Here is a 22,806-nt window from a genome sequence, read left to right on the forward strand (position 1 = left end):
GTCGGATCATCTGGTTGGAATGAGAAGTAGAGTTGAGTGTCATCAGAATGACAGATCCTAATGACGTCATGTAGATGGAGAAGAGAAGTGGCCCAAGCACTGAGCCTTGAGGAACCCCAGTAGCAAGAAGTTGTGACTTAGAAACCTAACCCCTCCAAGACACCCTGAAGGACCTATCTGACAGGTAGGACTTAAACCACAGGAGTGCGGTTCCAGAGATGCCCATCTTTCTGAGGGTGGACATGAGAATCTTGTGGTTAACTGTGTCAAAAGCAACAAACAGATCCAGCAAGATGAGTACTGAGGATTTGGAAGCTGCTGTCGCCAGTCGCAGGGCTTCAGTAACCGAGAGCAGGGCAGTCTCAGTTGAGTGGCCGCTTTTGAAGCCAGATTGGTTGCTGTCCAGGAGGTTGTACTGTACAAGAAACATAGAGAGTTGGTTGAACACAACTTGGTCAAGTGTCTTTGCAATTAATGGAAGAAGGGATACCAGTCTGTAGTTTTCTAAAAGTGCTGGATTTAGAGATGGTTTCTTAAGCAGTGGGCTTACCCGAGCCTGCTTAAATACTGTGGGAAATGTCCCAGAGTGAAGCGAGGTGTTGATAATGTGAGTAAGTGAAGGTATTACTGAAGAAGAAATGGCCTGAAGGAGGTGAGTGGGGATAGGATCAAGTGGACAAGTAGTAGGATGATTGGAAAGAATAAGTTTGGAAATGTCCGTCTCCGAGAGTGGAGAGAAGGAGAAGAGAGAGTGGGTTTTAGTCATTATGAAGTTATCACCAGTCTGCGGTGTGGAGAATTGGTCACTGATGGTTCTTGTCTTATTTGTGAAGAAAACTGCAAAGTCATCAGCTGTTAGAGTTGATGAAGGAGGAGGGGGAGGAGGACAAAGAAGAGAAGAAAAAGTTTTGAACAGTGTGCGAGAGTCAGAACAGTTGTTAATTTTGTTGTGGTAATATGTTGTTTTAGCAGTGAAGACATTTGCAGAGAAGGAAGAGAGGAGTGACTGATACACACTGAGGTCGGTAGAGTTTCTTGATTTGTGCCATTTCCTCTCTGCAGCCCTGAGTTTAGAGTGATGTTCACGGAGAACATTGGACAGCCGGTGGGCAGATGGGGTGGTGCGTGCTGGTCTGGATGACAGTGGGCAAAAGTTGTCCAAGCAAGAGGTTAAAGTGGAGCAAAGAATGTCAGTAGCACTGTTCGTGTCCAGTGCTGAAAACTGAGAGAGTGAAGGAAGTGAGGATGAAACCATAGAGGATAGGCGAGAGGGAGAGAGTGAGCGTAGGTTGTCGAAAGGTGACTTGATCAGATTATATTCTCCCAGTATTTCACAGGCTTGTCTAAATGTTGTGCAGCAAACTTTAAATCAGCTTTAACATGCTTTTTCTTCAGCAATGGGGTCTTGTATGGTGATATACAGGCAATTGTCATGCTAATTCCAGATCTTTCTGAAGATCTCCACAAGTGATCCCTGGCTCTTAGAAAACTCTTCTGATAATTTTTTTTCACTGCTCTGTCAAGAAATCTTGTGAGGAGCACCTGGTCGTGGCCGGTTTATGGTGAAATTATGTTCTTTCCAATTCCAGATTATGGCCCCAACAGTGCTGACTGGAGCATTCAGAAGTGTAGAAATCCTTCTGTAACCAATGCCAGCACTATGTTTTGCAACAATAAGGTTGTGAAGGTCTTGAGAGAGCTCTTTGCTTTTAACCATCATGAAATGTTTCTTTTGTGACACATTGGTCATGAGACAGCTTTTTATAGGCCATCAGTTGGGACTAAACCAGCTAATATTAATTTCCACTTACTAGGAGCAGGATTGCTTTCTAATTACTGCACCTTCCTTTCTTCATGTGTTCAATACTTTTTCCATGTCATTCCACTTTATTACACAGAACTTATTTGTTTTGTTTTCTTTGTATGTATGGATTACTTGGATTGTTACTGACATCTGGTGAAAATTTCATGTCAACAGCACCTTTAGAAATATATTTACTGAGAAAAATGTTGATGTCTTCAATACTCATTTTATATGATGTATATTATGTAAAAAAAACTTTTACTTTGGATGCGAATAATCACGATTAATTTTTTGACAGCACTATAATCATTCTAATATGCTGATTTGTTGCTCAAGAAACATTTCTTATTATTATCAATAGTTAGCTTCGTAATATTATTGTGGAAACCATGACGGATTTTAATTCAGGATTCTTTGATGAATAGAAAGGTTAAAAGAACAGCATTTATTTGAAATAGATTTTTTGTAACTCTTTGTTTTTTCCAATGTAGATGATATTCGAATAATTAAAGTTGTTGTATGTTTTCATAATTAAGCTATCCAATCTAAAAAGGTTAAGGAAAAGGTTAATGGCATTAATGATTAATTAATAATTTTTCATTGATAGCTTTAAGAAAATGGGCCGATATACAGCAAGAGACAGCAAACCGGGCACAGTTGTGTTTATTCAGTAATTGTCCGAGGGTTGGACCTCTCATTCTGTCTCTCCAGTGCTTTTTAGAGTTAAAACAACTCCACGTTTCCATGTCTTCTCTGTTTCTGCAGCCGTAATTGCCTTGTTTTGCCGGCAGTATGACATAATAAAGGACAACGATTCCAGCAACAGCAAAGAGAAGGTAAAACCATCCTCAGAGAGAAGCACACCAGAGCATCACAGCGGAGGTCTGCTGCGGAGCAAGGTGGGACATCTGTGAGCCTTTTTCTCAACATCAAACTGTCTTTTCTAACATTTACTCTAAACCCTTACGACTTACTTTTTCAGTGGAGCACAAAAGAAGAAGATTAGCAGAATCCCTTCAAATCATCTCTTTCTCTGCAATGAAATTGAATGGAGACCAAAGGCTGTCAAGCTCCAAAAAGGACTAAAACTCTCATAAAAGCATCATGAAAGTAGTCCATCTGACTATGAAGTCTTTTGAAGCAATGTGATAATTTTGTGAGCAACAGACTGAATGTAAAGTCTTTATTCAATAAAAAATCTTGCCTTACCTGTACCTTGGTCACCATTCACTTGCATTGTGTGAAAAAAGGAGCTTTTCTTGCAAAGAAAAATAGTCTTAAAAGAAATGTTTTTCAAAGACATGGGATGAATAAATTACATTTTTGAATTAACTACTGTATTTAAAGTCTTCATCTAGAGTCATATTTGAACAACATCTTAGTGCAAAAAAGATTTTTCTTCATTGCGAAAGAAAGCACCCTTAGAAAAATGCAGTATTAGATGTAAATGAATAAACTGTAACAGATTTTAACTTCCAACTAAAATCTGTCACCACATCAGATCAGATATCTGATATTGCACTGCAAGACAGATATGTATTTATACTTTCCCCCCACAATTCCCCCTAAACCTCAGATTGAGTTGAAATTGAGAAATCTATTTCCCTGTAAATTCAGACACGATACTTTCCATTAGCTCTTAACGAAAAGCGTAGCATAAGCATTTAGAGCTAAGAGGACAGGGAAAAACAACCCAATCACTTTTAATACTTGAAAAAAGACTAAGACAGAAAGGAGAAAAGCATTTAGATTGCTATCCATCTCACTTTTCACAAAGACTGTCTGCCCAGGAACTGCCAACTGATAAAACCTCTGACTGATAAAACCTTTTTGTATTTGTTGGATGAAACTTGCCAGCAGTGAAGGATGAGACCAAACACTATAATGTCCAGAGCATCAGTCTGTCAACACTAGACCAGTCCTGCATTCCCTGACTCATGTGGAAGGTTTCAGGGTCTCTCTCTGTTGGATCACTTTTGTGAGATCATATAATAAGCCTATGGAGCTGATTCAAAAGTGTGTCTCTTTATGGACAACTTACTAAAAGAGCCAGCTCAAAAGAATCATTCATTTTGGGAATCAGACCACACTGATTGTAGTTTAGTCTTTGTTATTGCATGCAGCCTGCAAGGAAAACTCCACAGAAAGTACTATTTGTTTTGGATTCAAACAGACTTTGATTCATTACAAACTCACAACAGGTGAAATATGATTTATTTTACTGTAGTGCTGAATATTCAGAAGCGTGAAAAGCGGACACACTGATGGAAACCTAATTTGGTACTTCTGCTTATAAGTTTACATACCACTTTGCAGAATATATGCAAGATTTTAATAATTTCATTTATTAAATTCAATAACTTCAGCAGTGTTGGGAAAGTTACTTTGGAAATGTTATAGATTACAGGTTACAAGTTACCCTTTTTAAAATGTAATAATTAGTGTAACTATTTCAGTTACTTTATTGAAGTAATGTAACTGATTACATTTGATTACTTTTTGATTATTTTTCTACATTTCTAACACTTTCAACTGTCAATCATTTTGAAACATTTAAAACAGACAGGGTTAACTTTACAATGGGACTCAACACGATTACTGTCAGACTTTCAAAATTCTTCATCACTTAAATTAAAATTATAATAGTGAATTTTAAAGCACAGCCACCACAAAATCAGATTTTAGCACCTATTTTTACTTTGAGATCATTCTGAGGTTAAAACAGATTTAAATCATTACAAGATGTAGTTTAGTAGCTATGATACTGTGTTTGAGATCACATCTTTACATATCTATGACAGGTAACACTGTCATTTAACAATGCTTTGGGGAAATAAACAGTTAATCTTGAAAAATAAAGCACCAAATAGAAAATAAAAAAGTTATCGAATAAGCTGTCCTGTTCTGTGTATTAAAACCTCTGGTCTTATATTTTAAAGCAGTTAATGCAATTTGGGAAAGAAATCAATCATATCTGTATGTGTGTGGAAATATTCAAATGTAACCCCCTTTGTAAACATTTTTATAAGTAACTGTAATTTAATTACAAAATTTTTTCTCAGACAGATTACAGTCACATTTATTTGTAATTAAATTCTGTTACATGTAACTAGTTAGTCCTCAGAACTGAAATTCAGTAAACATTTATGTGAAACAGCTTTTTCAGGACAGTACTAAATAAAAAATAACATGCAATTTTAATAATAAAAAAACTAGCATATTCTGCAAGGGGTATGTACATTTATGAATAACTGTAAATTATTAAAATAATCATTTTAAAAGGCCCAGATGATGAAGCGCTATACAAATACATTTGCATGCAAATCAATTTTGGGATTTTAAGAATCAATATCAAAATTGTTCAACTGAAGATCGCAATTAACCTGAAAAACAATATTTTTATCTCTGTAGAACAGCACCTAACTAATACTAATTATAATTCAAATAATTAAGGCCATCATAATATTAACTTCTTTCTGTAGCATCCATGAAGATACAGACTGGAGAGGAAAGTGGAAAATATTATGCATGATGCTTAATTTTAGAATCAGACTTTCCAGCATAATAAGTTCTGTGGATCAAACACCAGAGCTACTGACCTACTTCTTAAATAACCCATCTCAGGAAAACCACCATGCGCCTTTGATCCTTCCCATATTCTTGTAGCTCTTCACTTGCCACTTGCTCTGTGTAGGAAATTCAGAGCGATAAAACAAGGACAGATGCTTCACATTTCACCCGTTCCACAATGTGCCACCATTAGTCCTTATAACACATCAAAAAAATCTGGCATTTTAGACGTATATTAAAATCAATATCAGACTCTTTGATGATGTCATCTCCCGCACCAAGACCCTAATGGTCTCAGTTTCGACATACTGCACTGCTACAGAGCAAAAAATGATGTGCATTCGTCTCCGTGCGTATTACATCTTAGTGCTCACAGCCATATATACAATAATCTCAAGCTGCAAATACATCCAGCGGCATTCTATCCATCCAGCAAGCCATCGTGTTCCAGAGTGCCACACAAATGATTGCAGGCGCTGATGAAACGGGCCACTCTGAGGAGAATCACTCTTCTGTTTTTTTGTCCTGTCTGTTGCAGTTCCACCAGTCTGTGCCATCGATCAACATCATCGAGGTGTGATGGGAGTATCGTAGACATCAGTCATGTCCTCCGTCGCAGTATCAGGATGACAGTATGTCAACCCTTTCATCACCCCACGGTCAAAAACTCATCAGCTACACCGCTGTGTCGGCCCACCTTATACACATATTAAAGCCATCTATTGGAACTGTAAATAACGTACATTGCACGTATGACTGGATGTCTATATTTTATGTTGGCTGGAGAATTCCCAAAACTCTCACTGCAATATATCAAACTAAACCTGTTTTTTTTTTCTCTTGTATAGAAAAGGAAGGAAGGTGTATTTTTGTAATGGTACTGAAGTATGACAGGGTTTCTACTATTTATTAGCTTGTGTTTTGTTTGTGCATGCAGCTCTCATGGTCTGATAGGATGTGTACAGAAGCAGGTCTTTAGATTAAAGGGATAGTTCACCCAAACATTAATCTGAGGCCTTTTTAAATGTCGAAAAGTTTGTTTCTCCATCAGAACAGATTTGGAGAAATTTAATATTGCATTATTTGCTCACCAGTGGATCCTCTGCAGTGAATGGGTGCCGTCAGAATTAGAGTCCAAACAGCTGATAAAAACATCACAATAATCAACAAGTAATCTACATCTGCAAAAACCTGCGTGTTTCTAATAAATTTATCAAGACGTTTTTCAGATTCAGGAGAGAAATATACACTGATCAAGGATTACTTGTGGATTATTGTGATGTTTTTAGCAGCTGTTTGAACTCTCATTGTGACGGCATCCATTCACTGCAGAGGATCCATTGATAAGCAAGTGATGTAATGCTAAATTTCGAAGAAACAAGCTCTATCTTGGATGGACTGAGCTTATGTACATTTTCAGCAAATTGTAATTTTCCGGGTGAACTATTTCTTTAAGTTTGTGCTCTTATTTTCATTAGTCTGCTTATTAGAGAGAACAGATTTATGCCAAATCCCTCTGCTTGTAAATAGCTTCATCTCTTCACCTTCTTGAACAGTTTTTATGTATCCTAAATATGGCTAGGAATATTTATTTGCTTATTTACCCAGTTTTGTTTCACTGTTATAATCTTAAAACCCTAAAACCTGAATAATGTACCTAAATGCTAATCATTGTATGTATATATATATATATATATATATATATATATATATATATATATATATATATATATATATAAGAATATCCTGACTGAATCTGAATTATTGTTGTTTTAAGAATAAAAAAGACAGCATAAACCTAATGATGAAAAGTGCATGCATATTTTGCATTTATGCTCTCAGTTCATGGCTCTTATTTAAAATTAGTTCTATTTCTCCTTATCAATTTTAATAAAGATAATGAATGACTTGATGCAAGTTGTTTTTTTTCCCTGCCTTCATATTGGCATTATAGCATATTTGGTGTACTGTATAAGTGAATATAAAAACCCAAACCTAATGTTTGTTTCAACACAGATGTGCTAATGAAGTGGGAAGTAATTTATTGGTGCATTCAACCACCAAACAAAGTACATTAAGAGTCATTAACATTGTCAAGACATTAGAGAATTAATCAAATGAACAATATATTCAAAACGGAGACTCAAATCTACATTGTCTCGATATAGAAATATATTAATAGCACAATTTTTTCATTAACTGCTAAAATCACACGATATGAGACTATTGTGTTTTTGAACAAATATTTTATTATACATTATTATATATCAACCAATGTTTATGCATATATGCAAATGACCTCTTCAGCTCAATTATGATTTCACGATGGTTTAAATAATAAAGATTAGTATGTGTACAAAGCCAAACATAGATTGCATAGATATTTATAAAGCACCAAATTTTTTACTATAAAAAATAACAAAATAAAACACATTATAAAATCATACAAACTTATATACTGATTGAACAATATTTAAGAAATCATTTCAGATATGATGACATAATAAAAATGTTTTTACTACAGCTGTTGCAGATGTTAAAGACACTGAAAGTGTCCCCAGTGATTTTTTTGTGAAATGCATAAACAGTCAAATCAGGACAAACATTAATAATTAACCCACTGACAGATTCAATATAATTCATCAAAATAACCAGAACACCACTAACTGAACTAAGACCTTTAGCTACAGCAGACACCGCTAATACAGTATATATTCTATTAAATTAAAACTTATTCCACTTCCAGCAGAAAAGAAAATGGTTATTTATTTTTTTATTTTTTTATCTGTAATACTGAGCGGAAATACTGCATATTCAAAAATGCACGAAAGAGCAATAAGCTGACAGAGCCACTGAGGCTCAAAGACTGAGGCTTTAATGATTTCAGAGAATGATGAAGAGATTTCTGAGAGTGCATTTTAATATAAGGTAAAAAGGGCAGAATGGCAGTAACGCTAGCTGCTAGAGACTGATTGGGACTCATGGGAAAAAAAATTATGGGAATTTCATTTCTAAGAGACAAAGTGTAAAATTCTTTAGTTCTTATAAAACCAAGAAATGGCAGAACCTACAGAAAGAAGTCAGCTATAAATTGTTGTGCTTTTTCTATTCAACATCTGTTTGGCAGAATATAATGTTTATTTTTTACTAAATCATTAATGGTTTTGACATCATTTAAAGAAAAGGAAAGAAAGAAAAAAATCTAGGTTTGTAAATGTATGAAGTTGCATATATTTAATAATAACATTATTAACATTAATTACGTTTCACTGATGACAATAATAATAATAAATTGTGGCCAGAAGCCAGTGTGAAAGCATTTTACACAAGACTATTTTGGATCCTAAAGAAGAAAGAAATTCAGAAGTGTTTTGAGGCCTTTGTAAAATATTATAACAGAAAAGAGTTTCTGTAATGACTGCTTAAGCAAACTTCACCCTGACCCACAATATGTATCTGAAATTGAATTACAATGCTTCAGAATGTCAGTCCTGATGTTCACTACAACTCCCTTACACATGCTCTAGTACTGTACATCCTCTGATGTTTAATCACACTCGTCTGAGAGCTTTGCAGATTGTTCAGTTGATTTGAAGAACGCTGCGCTGAAGGACGGACATCTGTTTTCTTTGTGGAATGTACATTTGGTCTCCCTTTCAAGTACATGTTTGCAGTTATTGTACATTTAAATAATATAACCCAAGTATCTACAATATAGCACCGATGTGTTGAAAAGATTTACACTTTTTACATGTTATATGTAGCAAATCTATTTACACAAATGCTTGAATACAATAGAACAACATGCAGTTTCACACGTGTTGTATTGTCAAGTACTTAACCTGAACTTACAGCATTATAATGTAAGTACATTGGCATTCAAGAGTTCTATAGTTGAATCATGCATGTCTATGCTGCTGTTTTGTGGTATTGTTGCTGTTTTAAGGGGCAGTTGTGTGAATGAGTCCATCACTGAGGCATATGTTGCACGTTGTGTGCAGTGCTGGGGTGTGTTGTGTGTTCAGGACACTTTCTGATAGGCTGGTGAGAGTGATGTTTGTGTGTGTTCAGTCTGAATCCTCACTGCTGAGGGACAGGAGATCTTCTTCCGCTGGACTCACAGCTGCATCCTCAGACACGGTTCTGCTGCGGGATGTTGCCAGTCTGACGGAGAGAGGAAGAGTAATCCTTTCCTTGTTTTTTCTAACACTGGAAACTTTTATTTTGTGGATTAAATTGGATTTTACAAATACATTTACACTGAAAGATGTGAAAGGTGCACATGCAAAAAACCAAACAAAAAAATTTTAAAATTTAAAAATTTTAAATTGAGTTTTAAATTGAGTTTAAATTGATACACTTTCGCATGCATAGTTCTAAATAAGTTATAAATAATTTATCAGCTACATTACTGTTCCAAAGTTTGGGGTCAGTAAGTTTTTTGAAAAACTTACCAAGGCTTCATTCATTTAACGAAAAATACAGTAATATTGTAAAAAAAATTAATCCTGTAATGGCAAAGATGAATTTCCATTGTTTCAAGAAACATTATTATCAATGTTAAAAACAGTTGTGTAGTGTTTTTTGATACATTTTCAGAATTCTTAGATGAATAAAAGTTGAAAAGAACAGCATTTATTTAAAATAGAAATCTTTTGCAACATTATAAAACTGTCACTTTGGATCAACTTACGTAATTCATTCAAAAAAAAAAAAGTACTGACCCCAAACTTTTAAACAGTACTGTAGATATATTGTACAAGCAATAATTTGTGAGCAAATAATTTGTGTGGGTCAGTTCTTTTCAGTGAATCATTCAAGCTTGTGCAGAAAGTGAACAGAATCATTTATTTGCGAATCAGTCTGAATCGAAACTATTTTTTACAAATTATTATCCAGTAATCACAAATGACTTGAAAGCTCATGAAAATTGACTGGGAACCCTGTTGTATGTTTTTGTGTTGAAGTGAAGCGCATTAATCTTGTCAGGCACTGACCATGAAGGAAACTACTGTGAGTCTGAAGCTTGTCTGAAGTGTAATGATATTAGGCTTGATGATATCATTAAGTGGTTCAGTTTCTCTCACCTCACTTACCTGCGTCCATCTCTCCACCTCCATATTGCTGCGTGACAGGTGAGAGAGAGCATGACATGCTGACAGTAAGCTATGGTTAAACCATCACATCCTTCCCAGCATCCCACTGTTAAAACTATAGCAGCCTTTGTCAGCAAGTGAAGATCTAGATCTATTATATTGTGTTTTTTTCTTCATGCTCAGTGAAAGGAAAGAGCTGACTATTTGGATTCGCCTCATCTGATTCACTTAGAGTATCCTGGTCCTTTGGCCCATTACATTACTTATAATAATGGATTCCATTGGCAGGATGAGAGTGCTGTTTCTGACCTGCTGTATGAAAGTAATGAAGTCACAGTAATGCATTGGCATCACAACCAGTTACAAATTTATTGCAGCAGAGAATGTGGTAAGCAATCATAGAATGACTTGTATCAGATTAAAATACATTGAATAGAAAATTAAAACAAATAATAATTGTACATTAATTGAATATGATTATAATTTTATATTAATACATCTAATTAATTACATGTTTATTTATTATAAAACATTAATTATTAATAAAATATTAATTTATTATATTTTAATTATAAAATTCATCCAATGACAGAAAAGATTATACTTTTAGATTAATAATTCTTATCAATTAAACATTAATTATTAAAAAATATAAATGTATTATTATATCCTAAATATAAAATTAATCTAATGACAAAACAGGTTACAATTTTATATTATAATTCATCCTTCTATTATATTTTACAATTAATTAAAAATATGAATATGTTATTATTATTTATTTTAAAAATGTAATAAAATATAATTAATAAAATATTAACATTTTAAATATGACTTATTAACAAAACATTAATTCGTTTTTTTTATTATAAAATTCCTCCAATTACAGAGCAAATTATAGATTAATTTTAGATTAATAATTGTATTTAATTTAAAAATATACATTATAAAAATTATGTATTAATAATAAAATATTAATTAATTTATGTATTATATTTAAATTATTAAATTCTAATGACAGAACATATTAATAATTTAAATTAATTTGAAATTGTTGCATTTAATATAAAATATGCATTATTAATAAAATATGAATGAATGAATTGATTAATTAATTATTATACAATAATAAAAATTAATGCAATGACAGATTCTATTTGTTTTTGTCTTTTTTCCACTTTGCCAGTTTCGCTATCTGTTAATCTGGGTAATAAGAACATATTTATTATTTTAGTAATTCTTGTTTATGTATCTAACAGCTTTACCTGTTCACAGAAAAGCTTGAATGAAGTCATTATGAACTCTTTACATGCCATCTGCTGCTGTCTTTGCTAAACGTGAATACTTGCTAAACGTGAATACCTCCAACCTATCATTGCACTCATTTCCAGGGCTCTGTTTGAACTGATATTAATAACTGTGTATGGAGAGACACTCAGAATAAAATGATTCTCCACGTCCATTAATCTGAACCAGAGCTGCTGCAGTTAATGTGTTTCAGCGCTCCTACTGTGTGCAGAATCTCGCTTTATCTCCACTTTATGAGACATAATGCCACACCTGAGAGAGCGTGAACACATTAGCAAATATTTTACAAACAGTTCCACATCAGCATACAGATGGCCACAAAACTTACACACACACATGGATGATATGCTAGAAAACCCCACATTTTGATTTCTTGCTGTCTTTAAGGAAGCAAATCAGCCCTTTTGTCTCTTGCTAATAAACAAAGAATTTTAGTGCATCTCCGGGGAAATCATCTCTTTTTAAATGCTGTATTCAAACATTTCCTGAGCCGCATTGCAGATAAAATGCTCTTAGAACAAACACAAGTGAATCCATTCAAATGTCTGGGGTTAGTAAGATTAAAAAAAAGAAAGAAATACTTTATACTTTTACAGGAATAGATTACATTTTAAAATATATTAAAACTTTAACTTTCATTTTAACTTGTACTAATATTACTATTATTTCTGATCAAATAAATGCAGGCTTGGTAAGAATAAGAGGCATCTTTCAAAAAAAAAATCATACAGACTCCAAACTTTCGAACGGTGGTGTAGATATATTTTTTAACTACCACAGTAAGCTCTTTTCTTTTATATATATATATATATATATATATATATATAAATATATATATATATATATATATATATATATATATATGCATGTGAGTGTATTTTAAAGCACAAAAACACTATCCTGTATGATCAATCTCTGATTTCTGAGACAGGTCGACTATGTGTGAGCAGAAAGGAACACAAACTTACCTTGAAAACGCATCATCGAGGCCATCTTCCGCATCCTGAAAATAAAAGAACACAGAAAACCATCCCAGATCACATCTATATCATACACACAGATTCAGAGAACATCTGTCAGCACCAGCATGCTGTAAAAACTTCATCTGCAGTATCTTCTGTGACAGTCATTATCTGAGAACAGCAGACTGAACGCCCTAATTGGGTTTCAGAACCTGCCTGAACACTGAATGGAATTCAATCAGGGCTGAAAAGTAATTAACAAAGGCACAGTTAAGCAAGGTGTGCAGACAGAGAGCTTGACAGATTCCATCTTTCATAAAACAGACCTTGGCAACTAAACTGGAATGGGCAGCTCTCCACCTAGTGGTCATGTGCTAATCAAAATAACATTGTATTTAAGCAGAGAATGCCACTTAGTGGTGACTATGCGCTAAATCAACAGGACTGACAATATAATGGCACTTGGCCAATGCAATAGATTAATTACTGCCTTGGCATGCTCTTTGGTTTCAAAACAACTGACCTTCATTTTGGAGCTGATACTCTGCACAACAGTGGCACTCTTTCAGCAAATTAATGAGGATTCATATGATCAGGTAGGCCAAAATATGAACTAGTGCCATTCAGGTTACCAGAAAGACTGCCTTGCATTTCAGCCATATTTTATCCTATAATAAAGAAATCAACTCCCAAAATTAATTGTGCTCTAAATTGAGTTCAGTAAGACTTAATTTTTTTTTTTAAATTATTACTTGTATTCACATTCACACATTAAAATTATCAAAACGTAACATTTACAATGTTACAATATATTTATATTTTCAAATATATTGCTTTTGAGCATATCGTAATCATTTCTGAAGAGATCATGTGACACTGAAAACTAGAAAAATTCAGCTTTACCATCACAGGAATACATTACATTTTAAAATACATTAAAACAGAAAACATTTATTTTAAATTGTTATTATATCTGATAGGATTACTATTTTAATGTATTGCTGACCAAAAAAGAGACACTTCTTTCAAAAACATAAAAAAATCCAGTCCGATTTATTTTAAAGTCCAATTCCAAAACAGTTTAAGATCCAAAACAAACCACCAACTATAACTTTTGCCTCAATAAACTCCTAATTTGCTGCTTATTAATAGTTAGTAATGTAGTTATTAAGTTTAGGTGTTTAGAATTAGGTATGTAGAATACTGTCAAGCAAGGTATGTACTTTATAAGCACTAATAAACAGCCAATATGTTAATAATAGGCATGCTAATAAGAAACTAGTTAATACTGAATTAGTCACTTTACTAAAGTGTTACCAAAAATCCTTGCAACCCCAAACTTCTGAATGGTAGTATGTGATAAAAGTTCATAAAGTATGACATCATACCCAGGAGTCATGTTTGATTGGTCGTCTCCTAGCTTTGCTGCGTGGAGATGGTGAAAGGAAGGAAGGGAAGAAGGGCTTCCTAAGTTTGTGCTCCATCAGAGCTTGAGTCTTCTCCTCCTCTGACACAAGTAAAGAACACAAATAAAGAGTATTCCCACGAATTTAACAAAATTAAGACAGACATCCAGCAAACCATTGTGTTCAATCTAATAAATGTACCTGAAACACTGTTTGCTTCAGATTCAGGATGAGATTCAGGGTCTGAACAGGTGTAGCGTGTGCGGGTTTTCTTACTTTTGTCTGCAAATGAAGACACAGGAATATAGGCCTATCTTATGTTACTTGGTATATATTTATATCGACAAAGGGCAAAAAACTCACCTTCCTGTGCGATCTCCCACAGATCCAGAGCTACTTTGAAAGCTTGTGCAACTGTCAGAGTCACAGCCTGAGCCTGTGGAGGACAAGTGATCGCACAAAATCAAAGAGAACCCTGATTTTTGAAGAATCATGCTCTTGTCTACTAGATGGCGCTAGATACCAACTTTAGATACGGATCAAGAGAAGAGACTTTGGCTTTCACAATAAGAGTTTGTCAAATGTAATATAAAATCTGTAGCGAGAAAATAGCTGATCATTAAGCAGGTTCACACAACAAAGTGATGAAGGATTACAAAACTATCAAAATGAGAGTGTGTGTAGATCGATAGATAGGAATTTTACATTGTGCCATCTAAACATTATCTGAACATTTTCACAATGTGCATCTGAGGACACTTACTATTTTCTTTTTTTGGCACAGGAAGGCATGGCACTCCAGAGTTTCGTTGAACTGGCTTTGGGAGACGTAGGCAAAGACCTTATCCTGAGTTTTGTCTGTTGTGCAGTAAGATATTCTGCAGAAGTAAGAAATACAAGCTTTTCACTGTTTTCATCAAGCAACATTTCTGGGAATGTATAATGTACTGACAGGGTCTTGGTTATAACTGAACATTTATCTTTCAATAATATCAATGAAAGTGTGTGAAAATCTCTAGCTTTATGTTACAGAGAAACTGCAACCTAAACAAGCTGCCTGGAGTTCAGTGACAGGAAAAACCCTCTTATCTAATACATCAAGCCTTTTGTATCTTTCAGGTACTGCAGCCAGCCATTTAATATAGGTCATATAAGGTCTGTGGACCAATCAAGATGATTCCTGTCAAAAACAGATTTGTCTCTCAGATTCATATTGGTGAAATCTGTGCCTGAACTACAATAAGAACTATTTCTGCACCAAAAAGTTCTGTCATCATTGTTCCAAACCTGTATTATTTTGTTTCTGCTGTGGAACACAAAAGAATATATTCTGAAGAATGTTTACACTTCTCTCTTCTATTCAGTGACAGTTCCCTCTAGCTTAAACAGTAGAGTGTGGCTAACAACACCCAGAAATGCATAAACTAAAAAAATACAGTATATAGCATTAAATTCAATGTAGGTTGCTTTTTATTAAAGTAAATGGGGACTGAAGCTGCCTAGCTCCAAAAAGCACCTAGAAAACATTTTTTCTGGAGCCATTTGTTGATCATTTGTTTAAGAAACAGACAGAAATTCAATGTTATTCTTTCAGTACAATCTTGCCATTGAAAATTTAGCTTGACAATCATGGTCACCATTCATATTCAATAACAGAGGAAAATTACAGTGAGTAAACATGACAAAAAGTTTAATTTTGGGTTTTATTATTTTTCACTAGAGTAGACTGTCATAATATCCTATCAATCTATAAATTTTTAGTTTTATTATTATTATTATTATTTATTTTTGTAAAGAGAGCTATAGATCAACAACACTGTGTAGACTGAGATTTTACAACCAATATGATTATCAGATATATTATCAGACACACTTATAATTAAAATAAAATATGAACCATTGGAAATGTAATAGAAAGTGGATTTTGAATGTCATTTTAGGAAAAGAATAGGAATTTAGAGCACCAACCCAAATAATGAGATATAATGTGAAATAATGAGATACATTAGACAAAGATTGGGGGAAGACAGAGCTCTGATCTCACTTCATCTACAATTGTTAGTGCATGGCTTCTGATGCACGACCTAAATAGAAATGCCCAAGACTCTCTATTCCCTTTCTCCCTCCCCTTTCTGTCTCTGAACATGGGGGGTGTGGTGAATTATCATTTATTCCAGTCTGTGGTGCATTGCACACTTTCATTATTGAAGAGTGAAAAGCTGAGAGGGAAGGGAACTGTAAATGGCCTGAATGTAGCTTGTTTGTAGCCTGAAACAGAATGAAAGATGCGGGACGTTTTATCCTAAACAACCTCAGCTATACTGACAAGAACTTTTAAATTGTTGCTTTCATGGAAATCAAATACAGAAGGAAGTTCTGAAAGTAACTGCATGGAATTCCATGAAATATAATGCATTACAAAGCACTAATTTAAATTTTACATATTCATATTCCAGTCCTTGAATTTCATTGGCTGCACGGCATTATACGCGTTTCTGAGTTCTACAGGTGGATATTTTTTATTAACTCTTTCTGCAGGTTACATTGGTTGCATTTACTAACAAAACAAGTGACTATGTTTATGAGTTAGTCACTGAATCATTCACACAACCGATTTGTTAAAAATCACCAAATTAGTCAGGAATAAAATGCCACTACTATGTGTTGCTCGTGTAAGCTAGAGATGCATAAATTTTCATTGCAATAAAATAACTAACAATACCGTGTTCAAAATGTAAGATATTTATTCTTTGAACTATTTTTATTGTCAGTGTGTTTTCAGCCCTTTGCTCTACACTGTATATAAATGACAAAACGTAAAGTGGATCATTTAAAAAACTAAGAAATTGAATCCAAGCAAAGTGAAATGCAGAGATACAGTAAAGTAGCAATGCACATCAAAAGAAGTGAGTGAGGCCTTAGCATGAAAGTTATCTGCTTTTGGAGATTAGGCAAGGAGGCGACACATGCTTGTTAAATTTGAATGTAAATAGAGTCTCAGGTCACATACAATGTACAGAGAAAAAATGGAGGCTTTTACGTAAGTAACAAACATGACAAACATGACCTAGTGGCTCTGACTATCATACTGTAAGAGCTTAAAGATTTTCCAAATGCTAAACAAAAAAATGCAAAGTAATTATTACTGTATACATATGTATATTTGTTCAATTTTCATTGAATTTATTATTTTATGTATGTATAACTCCTATAACATATAATTATACACTGTGTATTAATTTATTTACAAATAAATGTTAATTTAATATTATATTTATATATATTAAATAATACATTTAATTAAATATAAAATGTATGAAAACAGTCTGTGAATTCAGGAAAAAAAAAGCCCTTGCTTATTTTAGCTTTGGCAGTGTTTGCTTTGGCAGGGTCACATCTCCCTCAGTGATGCCCTACTGGCTCCCCTCTCTCGCTGAACACATAACAGTAGAATATGACATTCCCAGAATGGGAAAAAAGCCAAAGTGGGGTTTAATCTTTTCATGAACCCCCATTCAGTTAATGCGGGACCATAGTGAATCTCATTACACAAATCACTGTGCAAGATTTGCGGCTTAGGAAAACGATGTCTTGCACACAAATATAGATGTTTTCTTTTCAAGACAAGCTGGCAGTAGTGAAACTGATGTGTGTATTTGGATAAAAAGCCACATAAAAATCCTAAATTGCAGTGAGCATTGACAGAACTGAAACAAAAGCCACAAAAAAGACTCAGAATGCCCTTCAAACCTTTACAACTTCTGATGTAATAAAGCTGACATCTCCTACTGAGCCTAGACAAACAACATCATCTCATATTTTTCACTAAAAATAGAACGGCTGTGGGTTTTTTTTTTCTTCATTATTTGTATATGCGGCTGTGGAGAGGGGGATGGGAGTCAAAGGAGTGAATAAAGATGAGGAAAAGTATTCATATCATCAGCGCTAATGTGTTTCGTTCTTTTCAAACCCCCACCACTTCATTCAGAATGCTCTTGCACAAAATACCCATGATTCTGTTGTTCACCCTCCGAATGGTTGTCCAAAACCCCCTCGGGGTCTGGGTTGAAATAGCATTTATTATAGCATTCCGACTGAACTCTGATTTCATGGTCCCCTGGTACCTGTGTTTATTCTCCAGCCTCCTTTGAAAGTCAAACTGAGGCTGTATGATCAAAGTCTACACTGATTACATTCTGCCATATAAGAAGCTTCGCTCCAGGGTGTTTTCTTTTATCCTGAGGTGTGCTTTACCTGGACCAGGCCAAAAACAAGCAGAAGCTCAGTGCTGTGGAGGGCAGTTTGTCCTGCTACGTGAGCTCTCAGCATTTATCTGTCTTACACAGGAATCCATATGTTATCACACTAAACAGCCAGAACCCCACAGAGCATCTCTGAAGGGTGCAGGCAAGACGGTCCCAAGGATGGAGGAGTTCCAGGTGCAAGGACAGAGTGTTTTGTTGCAGACCTAATGCTCTGCTGGCATTGCACAATCATGAAAAAAAAAATGAATTGGCATATTTGTCTTTATTACCACTGAAAAATATCGAAATAATGAAAAAATCCATTTAAAAAACTAATTTATATTAAGACTAAGAGAATATACGGTATCTTAGAAATTACATTTCTTACCCATTCGGAATATATATACAGTATATATAACAATAAATAAATAAAATTCTAAAAATTCTAAATATATAAAATCTATTTTATGTATTCTAATCTAATTAAATCTAACTTTTTAATATTTCAAAAATTAAATTTTATTACAAAACAATAATGTAAAAGAGGCAGGGAAGGCATGTGTGGTGTATTATTTAAAGAAAATGAGAACGAAAGAAAGGACAAATAGAGGAAAGAACGAGAGAGTAGGAAGGATGTGGAATAAGTTTTCTTATGGGAGGGGATTAAAGAGATGGGTGATTCCCGTGACTGTGTCTCTGGTGTAGCTGATAAGGGGAATCTATCTCATGCCCACTGAATAATACACCTCCCTCCAACAGACGGGTATAATACAAGCAAGATGCACCACAATCTCAAATGCATGAATATGATATAAGCACGTCATCTCTTGCATCAACATTTGTTTGACATATTCAAATGTTACTGATTCAGTGGTTAGTGATCTCACTGCTGACTTCATGTTGTTCTACAGACCTTGACTGACTAAAAATCTTTAAATAATTGATTTGGAGGGAATGAAGTAGGGAGGCTTATTCCAATAATTGACTCGATGGCTTTTTAAAATTCTGAGAACATACAAAACAAAAATAACAGTTTTATCAGGTTCTTCGTGTGGTTTAAATTACAGTGTCCCTGTTTTGGTTAAAGACAAAAATATTATTTCATATGTCATCAATAAAACATAAAACAAAAAATAATAATATTTATATAATAATTTGTAAAATGTACACAGATTTTAAAATTGATAAAATAAAAACATTATACAATAAATATTTTTTAAAGGTTAGATGAGGTTGAAGTTTGGCGTCAGCAAGTGTTTTTTTAAAAAAAAAGAAATTAATACTTTCATTCATAAAGGATGCATTAAATTGATCAAAAGGGACAGTTTAACACTATTAAAATTATTTCAAATAAATGCTGTTTTTTTCTGTTCTAACTTTCCGTTCATCAAAAGTCACGGTTTCAACATTGTTAATAATAAGAAATGTTTCTTATGCAAATCAGCATGTTAAAGAGGTCATCGGATGCCCATTTTCCACAAGTTGATATGATTCTTTAGGGTCTTAATGAAAAGTCTGTTAGATAGTTTGGTTAAATTTCTCAATGGTAGTGTGAAACAACACCGTTTTTATCCTGTCAAAAACAGCTCTGTTCATAGCGAGCTGTTTCCTTGCATGCCGCCTTAAATGCAAATGAGCTCTGCTGACCCCGCCCCTCTCTTCCGAGCCGCTCTCTGAGAGACGGTAAACTTTAGTCGCATTTATTCTGAAACTTGCTAGCATATTATTAGGAAAGGCGATTTGCAAAGATTCATTAAAAAACCTTACACTCACTTCTGGAGGTGAAGCTGGATCACGAATGATTTGCGCGAAGATAGACGCATTTAGGTAACTTATGCTGTGTCCCAATTCACATACTATCCATCCTAAATAGTATTCGAAATTAGAATTAGTATGTCCCAAATCATAGTATTTTGAAATGGCTGAAATATTGCCCACAACACATTGCACAGTGGATGAGGATTCGATTAGAACTACAAACTAACATAGAAAGTGTTAAAAAACTACAAACATGGCAGATATGTGAGACCGATGGACAGGTAGAGAAAGGTGTTTGAGCATAGACTGTAAAAAAAACATGGACGTAGTGTCCATGATATCACCCATAGGTTTTTTATTTAAATTAAACAAAATATGGATAATGTTAGACAAGATGATTGACAGAGCAGTTTAAATGGTGACAGGACGCACATAAATAAGCAACAGAGTGTCCGTTAAATACGGAGTTATGACAAAGTAAAATGTGACGTCACACAGACAGGTATCTGAGAATGGTTTGATATGAGAAAGGGGAAATTATTTAATGAGATAAAAAAAAAATACTGGGTGGATTTTTATCATTATAGGGCGGTTGTGTCCACACACTGCCAAACACACATTTCAGTTCAAACAACTTGTAAAAGTGCATGTTGCATCCGATGACCCCTTTAAAAATGATTTCTGAAAGATCATGTGACACTGAAGACATTTTAAAATATAATAAAATAAAAAACAAATATTTTAAATTGTAATAATATTTCACAATACTATGATTTGTACTGTATTTTGATTAAATAAATGTTGTTGTTTATTTGTAGAATGAATTTTTTAAGATGCCTTTCCATTAGCACCACACTGTGATTTTCAAATTAAGATACAAAAAAGCATCTGTGATTTTGGTGTGGTTTTATACCTGTAAATGGAAACGTCCTCGATGAGGTCATTGGTCTCAGTGTCTGAGATGATGATTCCTTTGGGGGAGACAGTGAGGGTCACTTTCCGAAACTTCTTTGCACTGGCCCGTGCCTGCATGTGGATGGCAAGCAAAAACAATTTGTGTGAACTCTGAACAAATACCTTTGTCATTGTCAGCTTTAAAATGTCACTCATAACTCACTGACCATAAACAATAACCTCTAAAGGTCAGCAAAATCTGTGTGGGCTATTAACTCCAAATCCACAGGTACAAGAACTGAAAAGAGATGATGCTTCATATATAAAATTCATCTTATGCCTTATGATCCTGGCCTGTGAACACTGGTAAAGCAATGCAGTGTATTGGCAGGAAGAAAAGAGGCCAACATGGATGAGGACGAGGGGAAATTATGGTTGAAAGGCAGAAGAGGAAAGAAAGGGGACTCGTCAAGGACAAAGGAAATCAGGCAAAGCATATCTGGAGGGTCTTTCTCTCTCCCCAGGAGACAGTAAACACTGATTTAAAACAAATAAAACTCATCTCAGTGATTCACAGACTGACAGTTGAGAGAGAAAGTTGTCACTTTCTGATTTGATTGTGACTGTTTTTCAGAGATCTGAGAAAAGGAAACATATTGTTTATTTAAGCCTGTAGAGCCTGAAATATTAAAGTAAAAAAAAAAAAAGTAAAAAAAAAAAAAATCGAAATGGAACAGTTTATTAAAGCTTCAGACAAAATATAATGATAATAATAAATATAAAAAAATATTTAAAAAAGGAAAATGCATAGAGTATGTGTTTTTTTTTTTAGTTATATTGATACAACAGGCTTTCTGGTTCACACACACACACACACACACACACACAAAAAAAAATCGAAATGGAACATATATATATAGTATCATATGTGCTCACACCTGAAAAGGATATATATATAGTATCATATGTGCTCACACCTGAAAAGGAAAAAAAGAACATCTCAGTTATTCCGATAGAAATTCTGTTTGTGTAATAAAATTAAATAAAATAAAAAGCAAATATTAAGGTGTTATTCCGATAGAAATTCTGTTTGTGTTATCATAAACTATTGATCAAAAAAGCCTTTGGTTTCTGTTTTGTTTTGTTAATCAATTTGATACTAACGAGAACCATCAACAGACTGTTTACAAAGTATGTGATTATAAAATAAGTGGAAAATATTGTATTTTATATTTTTACTGTGATGACTGACCGTGGCTACAATCCTCCTGATAGCAGCCGCTGCCATGTCTTCTCCTTTAGGCTGGCCAACCAGAGTCATGCCCAGATACTTCACGTTGAACACCATCCCTTCCAAGAGTGTCTCCTTGGTGTCCGTCCAGTTCTCTGGGAGCTCTAAAACACAAAATGAACATTTTCATAATTTGTTATTTAAAAGAATAGTTCACCAAAATTTGAAAACTGAAAAATGCTGTTTAAAACCTGAATTACTACATTTACACAAGGAGACACCGAATGACACCCTGACTCTGACTGACTCTCTGTCTCTAACATTCTAACAAACATCTTATTTTGTGTTCCACAGAAGAAAGAAAATGGTTTACAAACTAAATGTTCAAGGCTTTCAAAATCAAAGGCTTGAAAGAAACTGCCTGAAATGTGAATGTGTATTTATTGATTAACACTGCAGGATATCACAAGGAAGGTACCTTGCAGGCAGCAATTATGGAAAAAATATATTTTTGTTGTAATAATAATGATCAA

The 22,806-nt window shown here is 34.1% G+C and overlaps 2 protein-coding genes across 7 annotated transcripts in view; one reads left to right on the top strand and one right to left on the bottom strand.

Annotated features, from left to right (window-relative positions):
* fndc4a (fibronectin type III domain containing 4a) overlaps window positions 1-7,286 on the top strand; it is a 32,129-nt gene extending 24,843 nt beyond the window's left edge. The window contains exons 5-6 of one of the 2 annotated variants that reach the window (XM_042747028.1): window positions 2,570-2,703; window positions 2,787-4,074. In XM_042747028.1, coding sequence (XP_042602962.1) covers window positions 2,570-2,703; window positions 2,787-2,810 — 158 coding nt within the window. In that variant the 3' untranslated portion in view covers window positions 2,811-4,074. Of the gene's footprint in view, window positions 1-2,569; window positions 2,704-2,786; window positions 4,075-5,912 lie in introns of those variants that run through there. The other variant, XM_042747027.1, reaches the window with a different exon arrangement.
* Window positions 7,287-7,638: 352 nt separating this feature from the next.
* The window catches only part of LOC109087727 (low density lipoprotein receptor adapter protein 1-B-like), a 30,645-nt gene continuing 15,477 nt past the window's right edge, over window positions 7,639-22,806 (bottom strand). The window contains exons 2-10 of one of the 5 annotated variants that reach the window (XM_042746903.1): window positions 22,295-22,437; window positions 21,062-21,174; window positions 14,910-15,024; window positions 14,510-14,582; window positions 14,348-14,428; window positions 14,129-14,247; window positions 12,747-12,781; window positions 10,471-10,498; window positions 7,639-9,538 (exon numbers count right to left, since the gene is read on the bottom strand). In XM_042746903.1, coding sequence (XP_042602837.1) covers window positions 9,506-9,538; window positions 10,471-10,498; window positions 12,747-12,781; window positions 14,129-14,247; window positions 14,348-14,428; window positions 14,510-14,582; window positions 14,910-15,024; window positions 21,062-21,174; window positions 22,295-22,437 — 740 coding nt within the window. In that variant the 3' untranslated portion in view covers window positions 7,639-9,505. Of the gene's footprint in view, window positions 9,539-10,067; window positions 10,499-11,543; window positions 12,031-12,746; window positions 12,782-14,128; window positions 14,248-14,347; window positions 14,429-14,509; window positions 14,583-14,909; window positions 15,025-21,061; window positions 21,175-22,294; window positions 22,438-22,806 lie in introns of those variants that run through there. The other 4 variants (XM_042746902.1, XM_042746900.1, XM_042746899.1 and 1 more) reach the window with 4 other exon arrangements.

The sequence above is a fragment of the Cyprinus carpio genome, chromosome B20 (genome assembly GCF_018340385.1).
Source record: "Cyprinus carpio isolate SPL01 chromosome B20, ASM1834038v1, whole genome shotgun sequence".
Classification (NCBI taxonomy): Eukaryota; Metazoa; Chordata; class Actinopteri; order Cypriniformes; family Cyprinidae; genus Cyprinus; species Cyprinus carpio.